The 21,462-nt window shown below is 48.3% G+C and overlaps 1 protein-coding gene and 1 long non-coding RNA gene across 7 annotated transcripts in view; both read right to left on the bottom strand.

Moving 5' to 3' along the window:
* Window positions 1-1,063: 1,063 nt before the first annotated feature.
* On the bottom strand, window positions 1,064-7,946 carry LOC122177459. Its single transcript, XR_006178080.1, has 4 exons — window positions 7,863-7,946; window positions 6,690-6,808; window positions 2,080-2,196; window positions 1,064-1,992 (listed from the first exon to the last, which is right to left on the bottom strand). It is a non-coding gene; the product is annotated as an uncharacterized LOC122177459 (long non-coding RNA).
* Window positions 7,947-18,403: 10,457 nt separating this feature from the next.
* Window positions 18,404-21,462, bottom strand: part of SYT16 (synaptotagmin 16) — a 58,432-nt gene continuing 55,373 nt past the window's right edge. For all 6 annotated transcript variants that reach the window (XM_042868054.1, XM_042868027.1, XM_042868035.1 and 3 more), the window contains one exon: window positions 18,404-21,180. In XM_042868054.1, coding sequence (XP_042723988.1) covers window positions 20,867-21,180 — 314 coding nt within the window. In that variant the 3' untranslated portion in view covers window positions 18,404-20,866. The remainder of the gene's footprint in view (window positions 21,181-21,462) is intronic.

Raw genomic sequence — 21,462 nt, forward strand, 5'->3', positions numbered from 1 at the left:
CGTGCCCAGCAGCTGCAGTGTCACAGCTGAGACGCTGTGAGGTTCCTCCTCTAGCCCTGCACTGAGCACAGCCTGGTCAAGCAGTGGTATTTTTTGTACTTCAGAAATAGCATCAGCCACATCTGCATGAGAAAAGACTTCCAAAACTAAAAACAAATTCTGTTCTTCAACATGAACCTGCCTCCAGCTGAGAGTGCTCTTCTATTTGCTCTGCTCTAAAGATGCAGGGCTGGCAGCCTGCCAGGCAAGGCCAGACTCCCCCACAATAATTCTGCAGCTCTGTAGGACAGGTTTGGACCATTGGTGTATTAGGTCAGCAGTCCTAGGAATCAGTCACTGATGCATCACAGCTCGTTCATCACATTTCCCCAGGTTATAGTGCAATCATCGCTTTTGCTGGAGCATCATCTCTTCCCTTATATTACTCTTTGGTATTTTCATGGTACAGCTTTGGCAGCTATAAAACCTCCCACTTGTAATCACCAGTTCTGCTGAACAGCTCTCATGTCAATCCGCAGCTCATAAGATACATATTTACATAACCTAAGGTTAACTCCCAGGTCAAAATCAGACATTTTGGTTAGATGGGGCCCTGGGCAATCTGATCTAGTATTTAGCCTAGCAGCTGGCAGTGCTGCCCAAGACGGGGGTTGAAACATAACCATCCTTGAGGTCCCTTCCAACCCAAGCCATTCTGTGGCTCTATGATTTCACTTCATCTGAAACACCATTACCATTGCTGAGCAGCTTCATCAGAGTACCTCTGAACTTCTTCTAGCATCTGTCACATACACTCATTCTCTATCCAGAGAAGTTACCACTGCTTTTCTGTCTTTCCATGTCAAAATCAATGTTTACGTATCATTTCCTAGCACCAGTGTGAACCCCTTGCTAAACAGCAAGTCAGCATGCAGGAAGGTATGGGGGAAACAGCCCGAATGAAGCTAAGGGAACACGGCAACGGGACAAAGAAACAATCTGTCCTGTGAGCTGTTCTGCTCTGTACTAGAATAGCAAAGTAAATACCAGCTAAGAGATAATGTAATTAAAAAGGTGAATGCAATTATTCTAAAAATAATAGTAATAACCTTGCAAATCTCATAGTAGTTTAAGTAGCAAGCGAGTTAGTCTCTGAGCATCCTAAGCAAAGGCCATTCCTTCGGCACTGACCCCTTCATGTACAAAGCATTTCCTCAGAGAAACTTCTTATCTGTCCCTTCGCAGTCAATAACTGGCACCTGGCTCCTCACTGCCGGCCTGCTCCGCTACCTGGGGCTCCCCTTCTGCTAAGGGTGGCACAACTGAACGACAAAGTGATTCCCAGCATCTGTATCTACACACAGAGAACTGCAACGTGGCTTTGCTTCCACACAACACATTGCATGTGTGTGAGGCCTCAGCATCACACCTGCCCTGTGTGTGCACAGTGCTTCGTGGCCAATTGGTTAACATGGGGCTGCGGAGCGGTGCCCGAAGCACCCAACTCACCCCAAGCTGCTGAGTCCAAGCTCCGCTCCCACCTCACCACGGGCATCTCTGCAATCAGTGCCTCATCCTAACGCCTCAGCAAGCAGTTCAAGCATTCAGAAACAAACATCGGTGGGTCTAACAGCTACTTTAATTCATTTTATAAATAAGCAATTGAGAATTTTGCTCCAGGTGGCTGCTTGTGTAGCCCATCCCATAAACGGCGTTCTCTGCAGAATAAGGCACAATGCGATACGAATGCAGCTCTTCATAATAGAGTGACTGAGAACAGCACTCGTGTACCATAAACTTCAGCCGTTTTCGTGAGTCAGAGTAAGCAGTCCTATAGCACGGAGCCTCCTTAAAGTATTCATAGCTCTCCCTCTCTGTCTCTAGGTGAATCTTCCTCAACAGATTGTTAATTAACACCGACCTACGGAGATAGGCTTCGGGATCTTCCAGGAATCGGAGTTTCTGGAGAGAAAGTTTTAGAATACAAGTCCGGTCCTCAGGGAGTATCAGGTGCTGGGGAGCAAAGAGCATCACACGGGTCTTTAGTAGGGAGGGATGTAACCGAGGGAGGATGGGAGCTGGAAGGAGAAAGCTACTCACTTTTGGACAGTACTCATGGTAATCTTGATGTAGATGTTCTTCTTCTGCATATTTTCTCTTAAAGTAGGCTACTTTCGACGTCGTTAATGGATTTGGTAGGCCCCAGTCAGATCAGCTCTGTGCAAGATTAAGAGAGGGTTTAGGTTAGATTTAGGTTAGATGTTAGGCGGAAACTCTTTACTGTGTGTGCTCCATCCCTGCAGGTGCCCGAGGCCGCAGAGGGGCCCTGGGCAGGCTGAGCTGGTGCTAGTGCTCACTAGTGCTGCTGCCATCAGTACCCCGGCTGGTGACAGCCCTCCGGACCAAGGTAGGCGGTAACCCGAGCCCAGCTCCGGGTGCTGCCGGCCAGCTTTGCAGCGAGCTCTCGCTAGGTGGTAGTGTGGTCCCATGGCAGCCCGGCTCGGTGTGCTGCTGCTGCTCCCTGGGCAGCTCTGAGCGCTCGCAGCCTGCTTGGTGCTCAGCCCTTCAGCGAAGGGAAGGGAGCGCAGAGCCCTGGGGGTCCCGCAGGCTGCTCCCAGCTGCTCCTCTCTAGCAGAGGAGTCACAGTGCTACATGACTGCAGTGGGACCGTAACTTTCCTTCTGGTGAGCACCAGACAGAACGCAGGCTGGGTTTTGGTTTCTTTAGACAGGAGGCGCATGTGTTTGGGCTTGACATCATCGTGGACAAAACTCTCTCTGTTAAAAGCAGTTTCTGTGGTTTGCTTTCAAACGTGCTATTTTTCTGAAGGTTATTAATGGTCAATTTTAAAGTCCACAGAAAGTCACCGCCTGGAGCCTCTCACAGTCAGGTCTCGGAGCTCAAGCTTCCTTCTCCAAACTGAGATGCCTTTACAGAGGTGTGTAAAACTTTGGCTATTGGGGCAATAAAGGTCTTGGTTCTGGAGTGCAGAATCTCTCCTATGGTAACAGAACCAAATACACCACACATATAAGAGAGAGCTCATGGTGCTGGATGGATCCCACCACGCTCTCTGAGCTGCAGGTGGGAGTGAAAGGACATTGACACTGATCCTGCCCCTGCTAGAGGCATCTCTCCTTCCCTGGTAGGAGAAAGTGATGTGCTCTGCCCTCCTCTTTCCATGCCAAAACCCACAAGAGATGCCCAAACAGGACAAATCCTCACAGAAGACTCTTCCTGTGTTTTCTTGCTGAACTTCAGGTTAGTGAGAATGGAGGTTTGCCATAAAGGACACTACAAACCTGGGCAGAAATCCCTTGGCTGGTGGATTAATGGCCTGTCTGGAGCCAAGTGTCCCAGCCCTGCTTTGGGACCCAGCACTGCTCTCACAAAAGAGGACTCAGAAAGGGACTGCCCCACCTTGCAATAGGACAATGCCATGTTTCTGTCAACCTGGATGGACCACTGCACACAGCTCTTGGGAGCAGGGCACAGCTATGGCCTTCACAGCACTGCCAGTCCCGGGCAGCTGCAAAATGTGGTCCAAATGCACAGCCTTCACTGCTGGCAGGTTTTATCCTACATTTGAATTACACTGGAGACAGGGCACCCTGGGCATTTAACTACTTTAACTTTAATTACTTTAACTACACTGCTTCTCCTAGGTTCAAACCTCCCTGCTGTGTTATCTGAACACAGGTAGAAAAGCATTTATGCTCCCAAAGCTGTAGGATAAGAGAACATCACAAGGACTCGGGGGAGACTTTATAGCTCTCTATAATGACCTGAAAGGAGGTTGTGGTGAGGTGGGGGTCGGCCTCTTCTGCGTAACTAGCAATAGGGTGAGAACCAGCCTCAAGTTGTACTGGTGTGGGGGAGTTCAGGTTGGATATTAGGAAAAATTTCTTCTTGGAAAGAATGGCCAATCACTAGAACAGGCTGTCTAAGGAGATGGTAGAGTCACTGTCCCTGGAGGTGTTCAAGAAATGTGCAGATGTGGTTTCAGCTAAGGGACATGGCTTAGGGGGAAAATACTGGTGCTAGGTGAATGGCTGGACTGGGTGATGTTGGAGGTCTTTTCCAACCTTAATGATGATTACAGTTTTCCTCAGCCTTTCTCTGAAGTGGACAGAGGTATGAAAGAAGAAGTGATGTTCCCATGGTGCCATCGGGGATGGGAATAAAGCCAAACCCAGAGTGCAGGGTGAGCTGACCAGGGGTTTGTTGTTCTCCTTCAAAACAAGCTTCTAAGTTATAAAACTCACTCTGGTGATTTCCACTGAAAAGGCTGGAAGCACAGCCTGTGTACTCTGCATGCAGAACATGAGCAGAGGCAGGACAGAAACCCAGGGCATGCAGAGCATCACCACTCAACCCTCCATCTCTTCCATCTCCCTTGAGATGGAGGATGACAACTGGGACACCATTGGCCCTAAGGACAAACAGTCCTGAAGAAGGACCAGCAAACTGCTTGGAATAGCCATGCCAGATGGACAGGAGGAGGCTGTGTCCAAGAGCCATGGAGATGTGGCAGAGGGACACGGTCAGTGAGCATAGCGCAGATGGATTGGGGTTGGACTTGGGGATCTTAAACGTCTTTTTCCAGCTTCAGTTTTTCTGTGATTCCATGAAGCTTCCTGCAGCTGGCCCCATCCCTGTTCCCAACACTGGGCTGTAAGGCTGATTTTAAAAGGACACATTCCCACCTGCAAGCACAAAGCTCCTCAAAGACCAAGAGCAGAGCAGACGCAAGCTGCTCGGTGCTGGCTGTCAGCAAAGCCCAGCGGTTCCAGCCCTGCAGGACTCCTGAAAGTCAGTGCGGACTGCCTGGCCGGGCTGCAGGCACGCACAGCGGTAGTAATGCGGCAGTGAATCAGACCCTTCGTGTTTTGTTTAAATATAAACATATTGAATCAGTGCTTTTTTGTGAGGAAGGCTATTCTCGCCAGCCAAGTGTTTTGACAGCTACAGCAAGGTGGTATGAGTCACTGCCTCCGCCTCAGCCAGCCTTGGAGACAGATACATCTTAATCACATTACATTTTTTCAGTGCCGCACCACAATCCCAGGCACGGGGCCAACCATCCCCCCAGGGATGGAGCGGTGGATCCTGAGTGCGAAGTTTGCCCTCCCTGCCCAGCCGAGCCCGGCTGCTCGGAATGCACACAGCACCGCAGCGGCTCCCGCTGCCATTAGCACTAATGGAAGTTGGGAGCATAAATCCCATGCGTGGCACTGAGGGGATGGAGGCTGCTGCCTCCCAGGTCTCCCCAGAGCAGCTTCATGAGCTCTTTAACTGTACTTTCAAATATGTGCCTGTTCTTACTCCTTGCCCTGGGAATAATTACAGTGCTGCGTGGACCCACAGGGTTATTAGGCATGTTTGGGCAGAGGGTCTTATCTAAATTGAAATGGAAATTGATTTATAGCATGGCAACTTCATGATTGAGCTGCAAATGGCACAAGATAGTCTTCACCTGCCTTACGGTCCCCCATCACACAGAGATAGAGCCTCTATGCAGCATGAATTAGTGCTGCTGGTCCCAGGAGGGCCATGGGTCATCTCAGAGAGGGGGTTTAGCAAATGACCAAGCAGCTGAAAGCAAAGATTGTGCTTTTCCACTTCAGGCAGATGGAAAAGGGACTGCCAGCCCTGGGTCTGCAGGTTGTACAGAGAGCTGCTCTGGCTGCCTCTGTTTTTCCCACCTTTCCTGAGGAAGAAGACCTGTCCCTGCAGTGTGCTGCTGCAGTGCTGGGGCTGGAGCAGCTGCTGCTCTCAGTGCATCACTGCAGACGGCTGCAGGGGAAATTCAGGGGCTCACTGGGTGAGCCGGAGCCAACAGCACCACGCAGCTGAAATGAGCCGGTGCCGCACAGGTCTTCCTCTCACAGCACAAGGGGATGGAAGTGCAGGAGAGCCGGCTGAGATGGAGAGCATCTCTGAGCATCTCCTGCATGCACAAATAGAAAATCCAGTGCTTCTGAGCATGCAGAGATGGGTATTTATTATCAGCAGGAGATGTGACTTTGACATGGCTGGAGATACTGCCTTGTCCTTGCGGCTGCCGTCAAGCTGCAGTGATGAATTCCCCTGCGATGAACCTGTGATGAACCTCAGCCACACTGCAATTACAAAGTGCTCAGCTGAAACCCTGCTCTGATTTCATGTTACACTGCCGTGTTTCTCAGGACAAGCAGCCTCAGGTCCCGCCAAGGCTTTCTCAGCTCCAAAACACAGGCAGAGAAAATGTGAATGGGGAACACTGCCAGATCATGGGTTTCACATGGAATGACAATTGCAGAGCATAGGGATGGATCTCCCACTCCCCACCCGGGCACAGAAATTCCCCTTGTTTGATCACCTGAGGGAAGGTAGCAGCCTTCCTACTTGCTGGAGCTGTGGCTTTGCACTTTAAAACTGCTTTCTTTTTGGACTTCTAATTGCTTTACAGATCTCCCTAGTTCACCAGGCACAGGCATCAGGATAGCTCTCATGAATGCATAAAAACAGAGACAGTGATGGGTGATTGCTCCGCTCCCGTTCCCTGCAGCCCCCCTGCCTCCATCCCTCTGACCAAGAAAACGGGTATAGCTCAGCCAGATGCAGCAAAAAAATAGAATGACACCTTAATTCCTTCTGAGTCCCCCTTTAGCAGTCGTTTCCCTTGCTCCAAAGCCCAGTCAGCAGTAGTTGGCAAACGTGACAATTACCTGAGGATGTGGAGTCAGTCTGCAAAGGGTCTCTCTGGGATGACGCCAGCAGTCCTGGTGAGATCTCCTCGCACGGGCTCAGCAAGCATTGCTGGCAGCACAGCCCCACAGAACGTCACCTGTGGGGGGACCAAGGGGGGACATGGCTCAGGTGGCAGCAGCAGGACGAGCACGAGAAGAGAAAACAGGAAAAACAGAGTCCTGGTGTCACATCCAAATCATAGAATTGTTAAGGTTGGAGAGACCACTAAGACTGTCTATTCCAAACTCCCAGACTTCACCCTCGCTTCCTGGACAGCATTTCAGACATAAACCAGAACATGAGGAAAAACCATGTCAGCCTCTCAGTGGTACGGCTGTAATGCTCCCAGAGCAAATGCTGCACACACAGCTCCTCGGAATACCCGGAAGTTTGCTGAGCCAAAACACGACTGCAGCCTGAGCACAACCTTGTGAAACAGTGTGCTGTTTTCCCCATCAGCTCCTGTCAGCCTCACAGGAAAGCTGAAGGAATACAACTGAAACCACAGCATCATTTGGAGCGGCAACATCCATTTCCCATCACACAGCCCTCCTCCCGGCCCCTCACTGCCTGCAGAGTAACACAGCCCTGGGGAAAGTCAGATTACGGGTTCTGTGTCCCAGGATTACTGCACTGTGCATGTTTCTATGTTCGCCTTCTCAAGGGTCCCCATGGCACCGTGCAGAGAAACATCAACAGATCCATGCGTGCAGACCCACCTCTGCACTTCTGTGTGCAGAGATGCTTATACTGCCTAAGTCCACATGTGAAGAAAAAGCAGATCTAAACACTGTGAAAGATAGAGGAAAATAGAGCTTGTGTGCGTGCGTGCACGTCTCGCAGCTAGAACACGTCTATGCTTAGGTGGCTGTCTCATCCCTGAGGATGGCACTTAGCAAACAGGCAACAAAAAGTAGCTCTGCTTACTTTGCAGAGTTTGCCCATAGGAAGACAGCAGAGAGAGCAGCACCTCGGTGCACAACCCATAGCCCTGCAGGACCAACGCTGTGCCCTGCTCGGCTCCATGCCCTCTTCCACAGCTCTGCAAACCCGGCAGCTCGCACATACAAAACTCCCTGCATGCCAGCAGCCGCCCGCAGCCCAGCAAATGCCACGCTGTCCTCAAGCACCCTCAGCCCTGCGGCACTCACCCCGCGATCCCCAGCTGTGGAGGGAGAGCTGCTCCCGTCCTTCTTCCTTCCCCGGCCGCTCCGAGCTGCTGGCTGCCGCTGGAAGTGGTGGCACTGGTGGCAGCTCCTGCGGGTCCCTGCAGCCACTGAGGAGCGCATCACCGCCCGGCTGCAGCCCGCGGAGGTGGGCGCCCAGATGTGCCCTGCACGGATTGGTCCAGCGGGAGCAGATGTTGCCCGGTTGCTAGGAGCGTTGCTAGGCGCCTTGCTAGGAGACGGTGACGCTCTCCCCATCACTGGCGCGACTCGAGGCTTGCAGGGAGGGAGGGGAGGTCCTGGAGAGCCCACCACCTCCATGGTGGGATGGGAAAGGCTGGAAGGAACGGGACAGGACAAGATAGGATGGGATGGGATGGACAGGGCGGGATGGGATGGGAGAACAGGGCGGAGAGGATGGGACAGGACCAGATAGGATGGGATGGGACAAGATGGAGTGGAATGGGATGGAATGGGTTGGCGTGGGATGAGGTGGGGTGGAACGGGATGGAATGGGTTGGGATGGGGTGGAATAGGATGGGATTGGACACGATGGGACGGGAAAGATGAGGCACATGCACTGTGGCTTGCTGCACTGCAGTGTGCCACAGCTCAGAGCTGGAAAGGGGATGAGTTGCTGCCAGAGGCATTATAGCAGGGCGAAGGATGTGTAAGTGAAATGCAGGAGCTAGGAGGGGGCAGCTCTGCTTCATGCCTTGCAGGTGGAGAGGACGGGTTATGTCCCATATGGGCAAGTTGAAGGGGGTATGGAGAGGAGCAGCAGCTGCAGGGGAAAGGATGCCAGGTAGCTGCCCCAGCCCGGAGAGATCGAGACTGGGATAAACCAGAAGGGAGGGAGTGGTGGCTCTGACTGAGGACTGCTGGTAATGCATACTCACAGTCTGCTCTCCCTCCGGGTCACATCCATCTGCCCTCTCACCCCATGCCCACATCCCCCTCTGGGGCACAAACTGACCATTCCCTGAGCATTTTTCACGCCCCATCAGAGTGCCCTAGCAGGGGCACATATAGCCGTGGCCCCAAAGAAGCACCGAAGCACTCTGAAATCCCATGGGCAGAAATAGGAATTACTTCCTGAAGAGACACCACATGGAAAAACAGCCCAAACAGAAGCTCAATGAGGCATGGAGCAACTCAGGCATTTGTGCTTAGATAGGGCATCAAACTCATGTTACCCTCATTACCAAGGGTCCAGCCAGCAAGGCTCAGGAAAAGTTTTAAAAGAGTAAGTAAAATCTTACATGCACAGGGCAGTCTGTGCATGGAAGGGCAATTCCTTTTCCAAAGAGCCCAACTCTATATGCAGATAATGGCAAAAAGATTACTATATACATATATACATACATATACACGCATATATGTATATATTTGTAATAGATGTATACAAATGTATAGTTTCTTCCTTTGCTCCCAAGAGCTCATGCCACAGCAGCCCTGTCTGGGTGGCAGTTCCCTCCATCTCCTGCTCCATCTCTACTATGGAAGGTTTGCCAGTACCAAATAAAGGCAAGATGTTACGGAAACACATCCATTCTGGCCACAATATTCAGCACTCGTGAGGCCGCACCTCGAGTACTGTGTCCAGTTTTGGGCCCCTCACTGCAAGAAAGATATTGAGGCCCTGGAACGTGTTCAAAGGAGGGCAACAAAGCTGGTGAGGGGTCTGGAACACAGGCCATATGAGGAGAGGCTGAAGGAGCTGGGAATGTTCAGCCTGGAGAAGAGGAGGCTCAGGGGAGACCTTATTGCTCTCTATAACTTCCTGAAGGGAGGTTGTAGTGAGCTGGGGGTCGGCCTCTTCTCTCGTGTCATTAGTGATAGGACCAGGGGGAATGGTTTCAAGCTACGGCAGGGGAGATTCAGACTGGACATGAGGAAGTATTACTTTTCAGAAAGGGTGGTCAGGCACTGGAATGGATGCCCAGGGAGGTGGTGGAGTCACCGACCCTGGGGGTGTTCAAGGAAAGACTGGATGTTGTGTTGAGGGACATGGTTTAGTAGGAGCTATTGGGAATAGGTGAACGGTTGGACTGGGTGATCTTTTAGGTCTTTTCCAACCTTGGTGATTCTATGATTCTATGATTCTACAAGCTGAAGATCCTGGACAACTTCCTGTCTCCAGTGATCTGGAAGATAGGGCACATGGTGCCTGGGGGTGTTACTGCTGGTGGGATACATGCAGATCCCCTCCTTCTTGTTGCTCCAAGGTCTGCAGGAAGGTCCCTGTAGAGCAGAATGTACCAGGCTTGGTCCTCCTCCCTCTTACATGGTGGAAACTCTTCATTTGGCACTCACCTGATCAATACCTCATCCAAATTTTACAGCACTGGCTCTCAGTAGGCCGAAGTCCCAGTTTTCAAACATCAACACAGCAGCCTCAGATCAGCTACTCCTTGTCACAGAATCACAGAACGACAAAGGTAGATAAAACCTCTGAGATTACCAAGCCCAACGCCAGCCCACCCCCCCACACGCTCACTGCCCACATCCCTCAGTGCCTCATCTCCATGGTTCTTTAATGCCTCCAGGTACAGTGATCCCACCACTCCCCTGGCAGCTGTGCCACTGCATCACCACTCTTTCTGAGGATTTTTTCCTATCATCCAACCAGAGTATCTGTCTGTATTGGGCATGAACCACCATGCATGTGCCTGCACACGTGCAGCTGAAGAAAAGACCCAGCCATGTACCTATTTCAAAGTGCCTCAGAAGTTCCACTTCTTTTATTGAAAAGTCAAATGAACTCAAACTAATCTCAGATTGGAATTTTCTAGGACAATAGGAAGGCACTGGAATTTAATTGATTTTGATTACCTGCACTATTATTATGCTGCCAGTAGCGATAGTTCAGGTTGGTGTAACTTTAAATTTACCGTGAGATGAATTTGACATTTTCCTGCTGTTGAACAGAGGACTTGAGCAATGCTTCAGCTCTTCACAAAGATGTCATAATTAATACAGTAATCTCTCTTCTGGATAGAAAAGGAAGACACAGTGGCACGTACTCTGCATCTAGGAGCTGAATGAACGACGGATGCACTGCTCCAGTGTTCCTGAGATTTATTGTATTTTTTTTTAAACATTCAACACAATTTCTGCTGCAAAGACACCTCTTCCCCTCTCCTGTCAGCACACAAGTGGGAATTATTAGCTGGCAACAACTTACAGCCAAAAGGTCATCTAATCTTCCCCCAGCTGGCTATAGGAAACATTTCCATCCCCTGAGAAGCCTGGAGCAAATTCTTCCAAAATCCAAGGCTTGCTGCTTTCTTCAAAGCAGTTTGAGCCTATCTATCTCACTCCTTTCCCACCAGGTGTGCATACAGCTCCCAGCTAAAGACAGGGTTTGTATGAAGCTGGGCTATCCAAATGCATGGGATAAGTGTTCCAGCTTGGGAGCTCCAGCACGGGACCCCATTTCGAGCCACAGGAGCTGCAGCAGGAGAAGCAGACCTGAGCAGTCACAATGATGTGCTGGGAAGCATGCAGTGCAGCTAGCAGGCTCACTGCTCTGACACAGGGGCATCAACTCCCTGCATGTCAGCGTGTGCAGACCTAAATCCTGCTTTCCACTGCAGTAAGTGATCTGAACACTTGATCATGCAAACTGAAGGAAGATGTGCAGCAGATGCTCCATCCCACCCCCACCTCATCCCACCCCACTCCATCACATTGCATCCCACTGCATTACATTGCATTGCATTGCATTGCATCCCATCCCATCCCATCCCATCTATTGTCATGGAGACATGAGCCATGCCCTCCCCTCCCATGGGAAGAGTTTTCCCATCTGCTAGGAATGCCTGACTGGGAGCTGCTGCCCAGCTGAAGCACATGTTGTTTTCGTGCAATGGAAATTAAACAGAACAGTGAACTGGGACCAAAGTCTCTATTGACAGTGATATTATTTGAAAAGATAAGACTTTAAATGCCTACTGCACAAGATAAAACCTGGACAGGCAGACAATAGAAGAGTAGGGTGTTGGGTTTTGTTTTGTTTTTCTTCTTTTAAGAATTTGGAAAGCAGGATTGCCTAGCATAGTTAGTGCTATAATAATAAACACGTATTTTAAAATGGTTGTGAGCAACTGGGAACATGAAAAAAAACCCACTTACAGAACAATGCCACTTACTTTAACTGCCAAGTAGAATGAGAAAAAAATCAGTTCCTTCATCTCACGACAGTTACATTTCTTCAAGCCAATCAAATTAAATTAATGTGCCCTTCTGAATCAAAGCACCAAACATTCAAAAGATGTGTGCATAGGAGCTCCCAGGCAGCACTGACCTCCACAAGTGCCATACTTTTCACCACAGCCAAAGGGACCCACTGACATAATGACTTCCAGGTGGGCAGAAGGCACAGTAAGGATGCGATGCACCCAAAAAGCACATTTGTACCTGGAACTCGGAGCAGTTGGAAATGTGAGGAGTTGTGTCCAATTTCCACCCCTGGCCTGGCTCATTTAGCTGAGATGTTCCCAGATACTGGTCCATCACTGCCCACCTCGGTGAACAGCTCCCATGATGTCCTAGAACTGTTTTTCTGCTTAATCTTGCAGTGCATCGTGCCAGAAAACTTGTTGGTATGTGAGAACGTGTTAAGGGTTTGTTTTGTTCTGTTGACCTGTTTACACTTAAAAAGATCGATAGTGAGATTTCAGCAGGCAGCTGGGGAGCAGCACAACAAACACAGCCTGCTTTCCTGTCCATGTGTGCTCTTTCTTCCAACCAAGGACCCCAACACCAACACCCAAATTCCACTGCATCCCCACGAGGCAGCTCGCCATCGCGCTGGCTGACCTCGAGCTGTCAAACTCGTTCCTTTCCACCTCTCTGCGAGTGCTCCTCTGCCAGGTAACACAATTTCTAGAAGCATAATTGTCTTTGAGCCATCTACCCTTCTTTCAAATGTGATTGAAATTGGCCAAACTGCTCAAAAACGGGGATGGTGGGGGAGAGACTGGCGAGGAGACAGATGGCAGACAGCTCAGCTCCTCCAGCCTAAATTGGGCTGATTGAGACGTGGGAATGCTTTCACCCTCTCATGAAAAATTCTATCACTCTATCGTTGAAATGCAAAACTTACTTTTGTGGCATTCAAAATGTGACTTTTCCACCTGGCCAAAGCTGGGATGACATGAGGGATATCTTGGCAACACAGCGCTTGGTGCTTCGCCAAGGAGCAAAGCAGCTCTGAGCAAGGAATTAAAATGCAGCTGGAGGGAGAACAGAATAATGGGAATAAAACAAAGCAAAACAAGGCAAAACAAAACGTGGAGTTTGCTGAGGAACTGAGGATGGGAGATGGCAGCATGAATTTTAAATGCATTTTAGGAAAAAAATGGACAGGGAACGCAGTGAGCCCGATCACCTCACCAACATCAGTCCTCAGCAACACAATAAAACTCCGTTTGTCTCAAAGATTTGTACCAGTGGGGACCTGCAGAGCCAACCCTGTGGATCCCACAAGCGATTCAGAAATCCTGGCTCCCCATATTCACACATCACTCAGTGCTCTGAACACCCACAGCTCAAAATCACCACTTTTGAATTATTTTTTTGGGCTTTTGTCTTTTCCTGTCTCAATGTGGGCACGGGTTACAACGGCTCCCTGATGGAAGTGTACTACACCCCAGCACATCACGCTCAAAGGCACACACAAGCCAAGTGGCCATCAGACAGGGACATGACCTTCGCTGCTGCTGGGATGTGCTTGGCTTTGCATTAGCCCAGTGTCAGCTCCCCAGCCCAAGGGACCAAGCACACGTTGATGACACAACACTCATTGATGAGACAGATAACCAAGAGCAGCCCTCATGGGAGAGGCAACATGCAGACAGACGAGGATGGGGAGGGGGGATAATTCCCATTCCCCCCACTTATGCATTATGCACTGACCACCTGCATCTTTGTTCTGGACAAAACACGTCCACCTCTCCTAGATGCATATTCACTCGATTCTGCCACAATGAGAACACAAAGGAAGACACGCTGGTTTTGCATGTCTACATGAGCCATCTGCTTCTATTTTATTGATAAAAACCTGCTCACTGAAACAAAATAAGACTGTTTCTAAGGTGTGGATGGTTGTATGTGTGTGTGGGGGTAATTTCAGCCCAGAATTCTACAGAAGCTGGGTTTAATGCTTTTTTTTTCTTTTTTCCCAGTCAGATATCATCGAGACATTAGCATTCCTAACACAGCATATAATTAGCGAGAGGCAATATATTGTATGATCATGCACGTTAACACTTAAGTAGAATAAAAATGTTTCATTGTCAAGTACATGAAAAGCTAAGAATAAATCCGTATCACTCTTCCTGTTGAATATCCAAACATCTTTTCATCGTATTTTCCATCCTTTTTTAAAATCAGTTTTGCACTTCAGCTCCTCTCTTTCAACCACACGTAGCAACCGAAGCGATGCTGATACCATTCCAGTTGGTGTCCACACCAGTCGGTTCCAGTCCTTTATTAGCTACGCAGAAGGTACAGTTTTTCAGTGCAACCTTTGGACCTTTACAGAAGTGAAAAGGGAATATGAATTTGTTTTGCATAACCTTGAGAGCATGAACAATTCTCCTTCGATAGACATATTCATAACAGAACAAGAAATTCAAGCCCCACAGGCCTCTCTGTGGACATGAAGTGCTATACCACGTCCTGGGATGTGTGGGAGAACGTGCCCAGCTGGAAATGCAACAGCAAGACATAGAAACTGACCCTGCCAGAAATGGTGCATTGTTCCAGGAGGGAAAGAAGCCAACGTGCACTAAAAAACAACTTATTTAGTACGGTATGCTTAAATCAGATATACATCGAACCGTGCTGCATGCAAAGGCCTTGGGGGCACAACACCTAAAAACATTTCTATATACACGTGTATAAGTGCTAAGTGTACCACATGAATACTTCATTTACTCTTCATAAGAAAGAGAAGACCAAACTCTGCTGGGAAAGCGTCACAGAAGAGAGCAGAGCCCAGCAAGACAAAACCCACAGCGGAAGGAGGTGGGACTGGTTTAATTGGAAACCCTGTGCTTGAGATGCCACACAGTGACAGCAAGAGACCAGAGAACAGGTTTTGTCCTGAGCATCATGAACAGGAGATACTGCTGCCAGGCATGGCCCTGACTTGGAGGGTATCTCTGCAGATATTAATGAAAGGATGGGAGATAGTGTGAAGCATAAGCACCTGCAAAGCATTAACAAGACAACTGGGATGGGGAAAACAGACAGCCTTCCTCCCACTTCACCAGCAGCAGGATTGCGGTTGGGTGCCATGGCAGGCAGGACTCGAATTCCCCTCTAGTCCCCAGATGATGATTGACACTGCTGTACCCAACTGCTGGGTATTCCCTGATTCTTCCTCCCATGTAGGAGCACAGGGGAAATAACATGACCTCAGCCTCCTAATCTAAGGGGGGGGGGGAAGCCTGCAGCATTCCTTCTGCATCCCAATCCAGGCAGGTGGTTTGCATGGAGAAGAGAGGGATTGGAACACTAGAAAAGATGAATGGTGCCTATCGAGTTCTTTTTCCAGGCTACAGCACTGACCTATATCTGCTTCATAAAGGTGAAAAAACATGGATAGCTGTGTGGGCTGAGCAGGAACATCTTCCTGCTGCCAGCTGGCAAACAGCTTGGGGATTACAGCATGAGGATTAATAGCCTTTGTCGTTTGTAAGTGCAGATGCTAACCTTACTCACATGATGGACTGATCTTCTTTGGATTCTGTGCCTGTTTGCTGTTCCAGAAAGATGACCTTGGGCTGCCGTGAGAGACAAAATATTTACACATCCATTTCTTAAGACCTACAGTGTAGGCTGCGGGAAGGCACGAGCTCACTCCATGCTGGGGAGAGCTAAAAAAAAAGTAGGAAAAAAGAAAGTGCTGTATGCCTTCAGCAGTACTGGAACTAAGGAACTGAGGTGGAACACAAGGAAAACAGCAAAGCCACGCCTCAGCAAACACGAGCACTCAGCCTTTCCTCTCCACCACCATCCTGACCACCACTGGGGGCTTTCATTCCTTGCACAACCACCTGCTAGATCTACATCAGGTTCCCAATAAAAGCCCACATTAGTTATCCTGTGTTTCTGTCCAAACTGCAAAACCTGTCAGCTTCTGGCTGCATTTATCACTGAAGAAGATCAGCTGGATGCCAACATCACTGCCTGAGGTACAAGAACGTTCTGCTGGGTAGCTCTCGCTGCAGGGAATATCCTGCCTCCTTCAAAGAGCGAGCTCTTCTACAAACCCTGGCTGCTTTTTCTTCCCCTCAAACCATAGTTGCAAACATCACACTCAGTACATTTTAAATGGAAAGCGGATGCTCCTGCATACTAATTTCTTCGGGCTCTGCCATCCTTTTACAGAACACAAAAAAACCCAGGAGGAACCAAATAGAAAAGGCCGTTCCTTCCACCCTTAGCTCTGTCCACTCAAGGCTGAGCAGGTGTCACAGCCTTCTAAACATTAAAGCATCACAACCCAACCAGCACCATTCCCATTCCGCAAGTGTAGAGGCTTTGGGGCAAGCACCTCAAGACACAGCCACGCAGCCTCACTCAGCCTTTATGCCTCCATTTTGTGTGAAAGGCAGACGAGAGGTAGAGAGGTGAAGCATGGCAATCATACAGATTAAAGATGATGATAAAGAGAGGAGTGAAGAAAGCTCTGTGGGCACGTGAGCTCCAAGGCCAGCGCCAGCTTTAGCTGAAGGAGAAATGAGCGGCCACAGGACGAAAGGCCTCCTCTGCCAAGCAGCCACCTTGGGCTTTGTGCAGGAGAGATGATCGATAGCAGCTGGCGGCCTTCGGTTCTGCAAGTCTAAGAACATCTGAAGACATTCATGCTTGTAGATCAATCAATTACGTAAAGCACCAAGCAACTTCACGGGCTCTGCAGCCACTAAAAATACCAAATTACCTCACACAATCCCAGAACCGTAGGGGCTGGAAGGGACCTCTGGGCATCATCCAGTACAATCCCGTGCCAAAGCAGGCTCCCTACCTCCACCCATTGCCCTCCATGCCCCAGGAACCACACAGCCACATCACCCTGTGACAGAGCAGTGCACAGCAGAGCCTGAGTAATTAAAGCCAGTGGTAGAAAGGAAACCCAAACTAACCAAATCGTGCTGCAGACAGTCCAGAGAAAGCCTTCACAAACAGGCACGTCAGTCAGCTATCACTGCAGCACAGTGGGCTAAAAGAGGTACTCAGTTCTGTGGGCATCAGTTGAAAGTCGGCTTCACTGCAGAGAATACAAACGCGGTGAGATCATTCTGTTCTGTTGTCAATACACATTAAAAACTAGAAATAAAATAACAGCAGAGGGCCTAGCGGGACAGGGATGTGCTGCTAGAGAGAGACCAAGAAAGGAACAGACTGCAGCTAGCTGAGCGACGCTGCTCGAGATAGAGATGCATCCAGAGCACTTTGCCCACAGCATCCTGGGCTTAAGCCAGTGCAGTTAGTTCCTTCCCACACAACGGTTCTGTGGTTTTGGAGCTTTTTTTCTTTCTTCCCCCTAGAGAAGAAAATTCAAATAACCTCTTTGGGGATTCCAGGCAGTGGTGTCAAAAGGAGATAAATTATCTCAGAAAACATGCATTAGGAAACCTGCGTAGTCAGGCCACGCAAGCGCCCAAGCATTCCCTGAAGCAGGTCAGCTGCTCACCCCATGGCCCTGTTCTCCTCCTGGAGCCCCACAGGAGCAGGAACCCAGCACAGCACACATGGGGATGGAGGCCAGTGGGGCACAGGGCCCAGCTCCAGTGGCCATCGCCCATGCAGAGCTACGTGCGAGGCAGAATTTCCAAGGAACGGAAGCATGCCTGGAAATTCAGACTTCTCAGCCACTTCTAAAGGAAATGAGGGGTTATAGCAGTGACTGAAAGGGCAGTGGTATTTACACGAGAAAGACCAGGAGCACAAGGCCAGCCTGTATCAATGTCAGCAATAACTAATTCAATCTGTCTATGAAAAGAATTACGGGAGCTCTGAAATAAAGGAGAGCTGCAGCTAAGCCTTCTTCATTTCACAGACAGTCAATACTGTACAGAAAAACAAACCAGAAAACCAACAAAACTCCTGAAATACAGCTAGCAAACATGAGCACCCCCAACACCGTTCATCCCAAGATTCATAAATTCCTCTGTGCTTCAGTAGGAATTTAATGAACTTCACAGATGTACTGCTCAAGGCATGGATGTGACAACAGCTTTAGCAGCAGCTCCAAGCAATGCTCCCCCTCACCTCATCCCTTTCTCCTTCCCTCCAATTTTTTCTTGTAAAACATCAGGCCAAAATGTTATTGCAGTGATGCAGGAAGCTGCTTCCATCTGAGAGCAAAGTTTTAACATGTGCTCAGACACGGACAGACTCAATGTATGCTGCTGTCTCTTGCCTTCCTCTGCATCTTAGCATTCCATAGTGGAAATATACTTTAAAATTCAATTTCATTTGTGCTGTATCTTCAGAAAAGATCTAGATATGAAAACAGCATGCAAGCCCAAAATTAGTTCACTTCATTGCTTTTTAAAACTAGCCCTTCCAATAATTCTTTTGAATCACACAATTATAAATCTGGGTTATCTCCAGTTCACTTGTGAAACATACTACCAATTTATACTTTTCCCTTAGCTAATCATTAAATTAAGCATAAGCGACACTTTAAAGGTTCAAGAAGATACTAAGAGAATCTGAATAACTTTATTATACACATCTCAGATAATAAAATTACTTATAAACACTTGAATTTACATTTCATGCAGTTCAGGAAAAAATGCAGAGATTGAAGAACAACTGAAATCAGCAAATGCACCTTTAGATTTGGTCTGTTTTATGTGCTTTTTCCAGAAGAAAAACATACAGTAAAAAAAAAGCCACATTTAGACTGGTTGGCTTATTACTACTCAGATACTTGTTATCTCTCCTATTGGCAACACAGCAGAGTTAACAGTGCAGTCAAAAATGCAGTTGTGTTTTGGTTAGATCCTGATTTGAGATACAAAGCCCCAGTAGTGCAGAGCAGATATTGTGCCAGCTTATCGAGGCAGTGGAGGACAATCCTCCTGCATAGGACAGTCTCACTGGAAAATGATGCCCAGGCAAGTAAGTGTTAAGAACATACAAAGCCACAATCTGTAGGGGTTGTCTCACCCACACCAGAAATCCTTCTTTAGTAAGATTATCTTGCTGGGTTGCCACGTGAGGACAGACAAAGACTGAGTGTATTACACAAGTGAGAACCTGCATCTACCACACCACTGCCCAGTGGGTGATCACGAGCCTGAGTGTGATGCAAACCAGTACTCAGGCTCAATTTTGGTTAAACAGCCAGTGCTGAAACTTGCACAGCACCACTGAATGGAAGGAGACAGCTGTGGTGCAAGAGACAGAATCTGGTGCCAGACTAGCAAATGACAAAAACAAAACATGAGCTGATTCAGAAGAGAGAAACCTTTCCAGCATAATATTTCCTTCCTGTCATCAGAAGGGATGAAGAAACGCTCATCCTCTTCTAAAGAGCTTAGGGAATTAAAATCAGGCAGCTGATGGCATGTGAATATCTTGGCACCTTTCTGTCTACATACCATCACTGCCCAAGAGAATCCACATCCTCTGCTGTGCCACATGCAGCTTTCCAGCAGCTAATTACAGCTCAGTGTTCAATAGTCAAGCAGATGAAGACTTCTTCCCTAGCCACTGACTCTACACCTTCAACTCATGGAGATGGGAAAAATGATTAAAATGGAAAATAACAAAACGGGACAAAAAGTAACTACACCACTTCATCCATCAAGCCTCCTCCCTGCAAGCTGCCCCTCCAGGAGCAGCCCCCTGGGTCCTATTTCACCTGTTCTTGTAGGAGAGATTGTCCCAAAGATGAAGTGACCTGGTCTGCCGTTCTCTACTGCTCAACATGCCAAAAATGGTTCTCTTTCCAGTCCCCAAAGATACTACAGATAGCCCATTTGAACAAGAGCCCTCAGTAAACTTGAGTTGTGCTTAAGTGAACAACAGAGAAATCATGGATCAAAAGCTTTTCTGTATAATGCTCACAGAAATGCTTTTCTGAATGAAACTCACTTTTACAGAACAAAATAACACATGATCAAAACAGTGATGCAGAAAAGAGTGATTCAGGCACAAAGGTGGACGTGCAGCTTGTTCTGGTCTTTGTTTTTTGGTATTCATGATGACAGAAGCCTTGAACTTCAAGTAAGCATCCAAACATGCATTGTATAGTCACAATATAAAACTACTATTAGTTATCCCTCATGCAATCTCTGTGGCAATACAGGCTAACAAGTGCACAGGATGCCTGATTAAGAGTACTGGCAGTATTAAGTCCAAATAAACACTATCAGTATCAGAAACAGTAATAACGCCTAGGCACTTCAAAGTGACAGAGAATTCAACAGTGCTTTCCCATGCTGCCTGAAAAATCCAGTCTATACTGGTATCAAATGTTCATTTCTAGGACTTAAAAAATTAGATAATAAAAGAGAAAAAATGTGATCTGCATGCAGTTTATCCTATCTGTGAGCTATCTGCGTGTCAAGAACATTTGCAAACTTCGTTAATATAAAGAAGGAAGGGATCAGAGAATTTACTCCGGAAGAACACAGCCTCAAAATTGAACTGTGATGATTAGACATGATAAAATAAGCTAGATGAGGAGCAAAGGGAGGATCTCGTAGGTTTGCCCTTGCTTTTGCTAGGGTTACTAATTTGGATGTGGAAAACGCAGGGCAACCTGGAAAGAGAAGAACTAAATTAGCTTCCCAGGTGTTGTCACTTTTAATGCCTGACAGATGATACTGAAAAGTCAGGTTAAAGAGTGCACGACCTCTCAGAGCACAGCGCTTGCCACGGGACAGCTGCTTCCTGCTGACTGAGAACGAGGGAACACAGTCCATCGTCCTGGGATCCACAGGCTGCCCTGGTTACCATTAAGACTCCAGCAACGTGTGCCACCTGCAGACCTGCAGCCCCTTTGACTCCTTCATCTCCTGCCAATGACTTTGCTCTTCTTCTCCGCTGCTGTTCTGCCCCATGGAGATCCAGCCGATCATCTCTTTGCGCTTCATGCTGCGTTTGTTGTATATGGAGATCATTAGTGTGACATCGGAGAGCTGGAAGAGGGCAACCTGGAAGATGAAAGTTTCCTTGTAGACAGGATTGGGCTGCCCTCGACGGATGGAGGTCTTGCAGCGAGACATCTCCTGGCCCACAGAGTTGAGCAGGCAAAGCTTCCCATAGGTATCTAGGACAAAACACAGGAAATAAAACGTTTGGCGCAGTTAAAAGATTAAATGAAAGCCCCAAGTAGTCAAAAATCACCCAAAAAACTCCATGCAGAGCAGCTTTGTCTGGTTGGACAAACCAGACAAACTACATCATCCATAGGGTGAAGAGTAGTAGATGAGAGCAACCCTTGGACTCCCTCACATCCAGCTGGGCAGAAGAACAGAAGAAAGTCAATGTGTGTTTCAGACCATGCTCTTGGAAACAAAAACAACAGGAGAACTGGTTTTCAAATCCACGA

The sequence above is a fragment of the Lagopus leucura genome, unplaced genomic scaffold, assembly GCF_019238085.1.
Source record: "Lagopus leucura isolate 7727_CA_CO unplaced genomic scaffold, USGS_WTPT01 Super-Scaffold_1, whole genome shotgun sequence".
Lineage (NCBI taxonomy): Eukaryota > Metazoa > Chordata > Aves > Galliformes > Phasianidae > Lagopus > Lagopus leucura.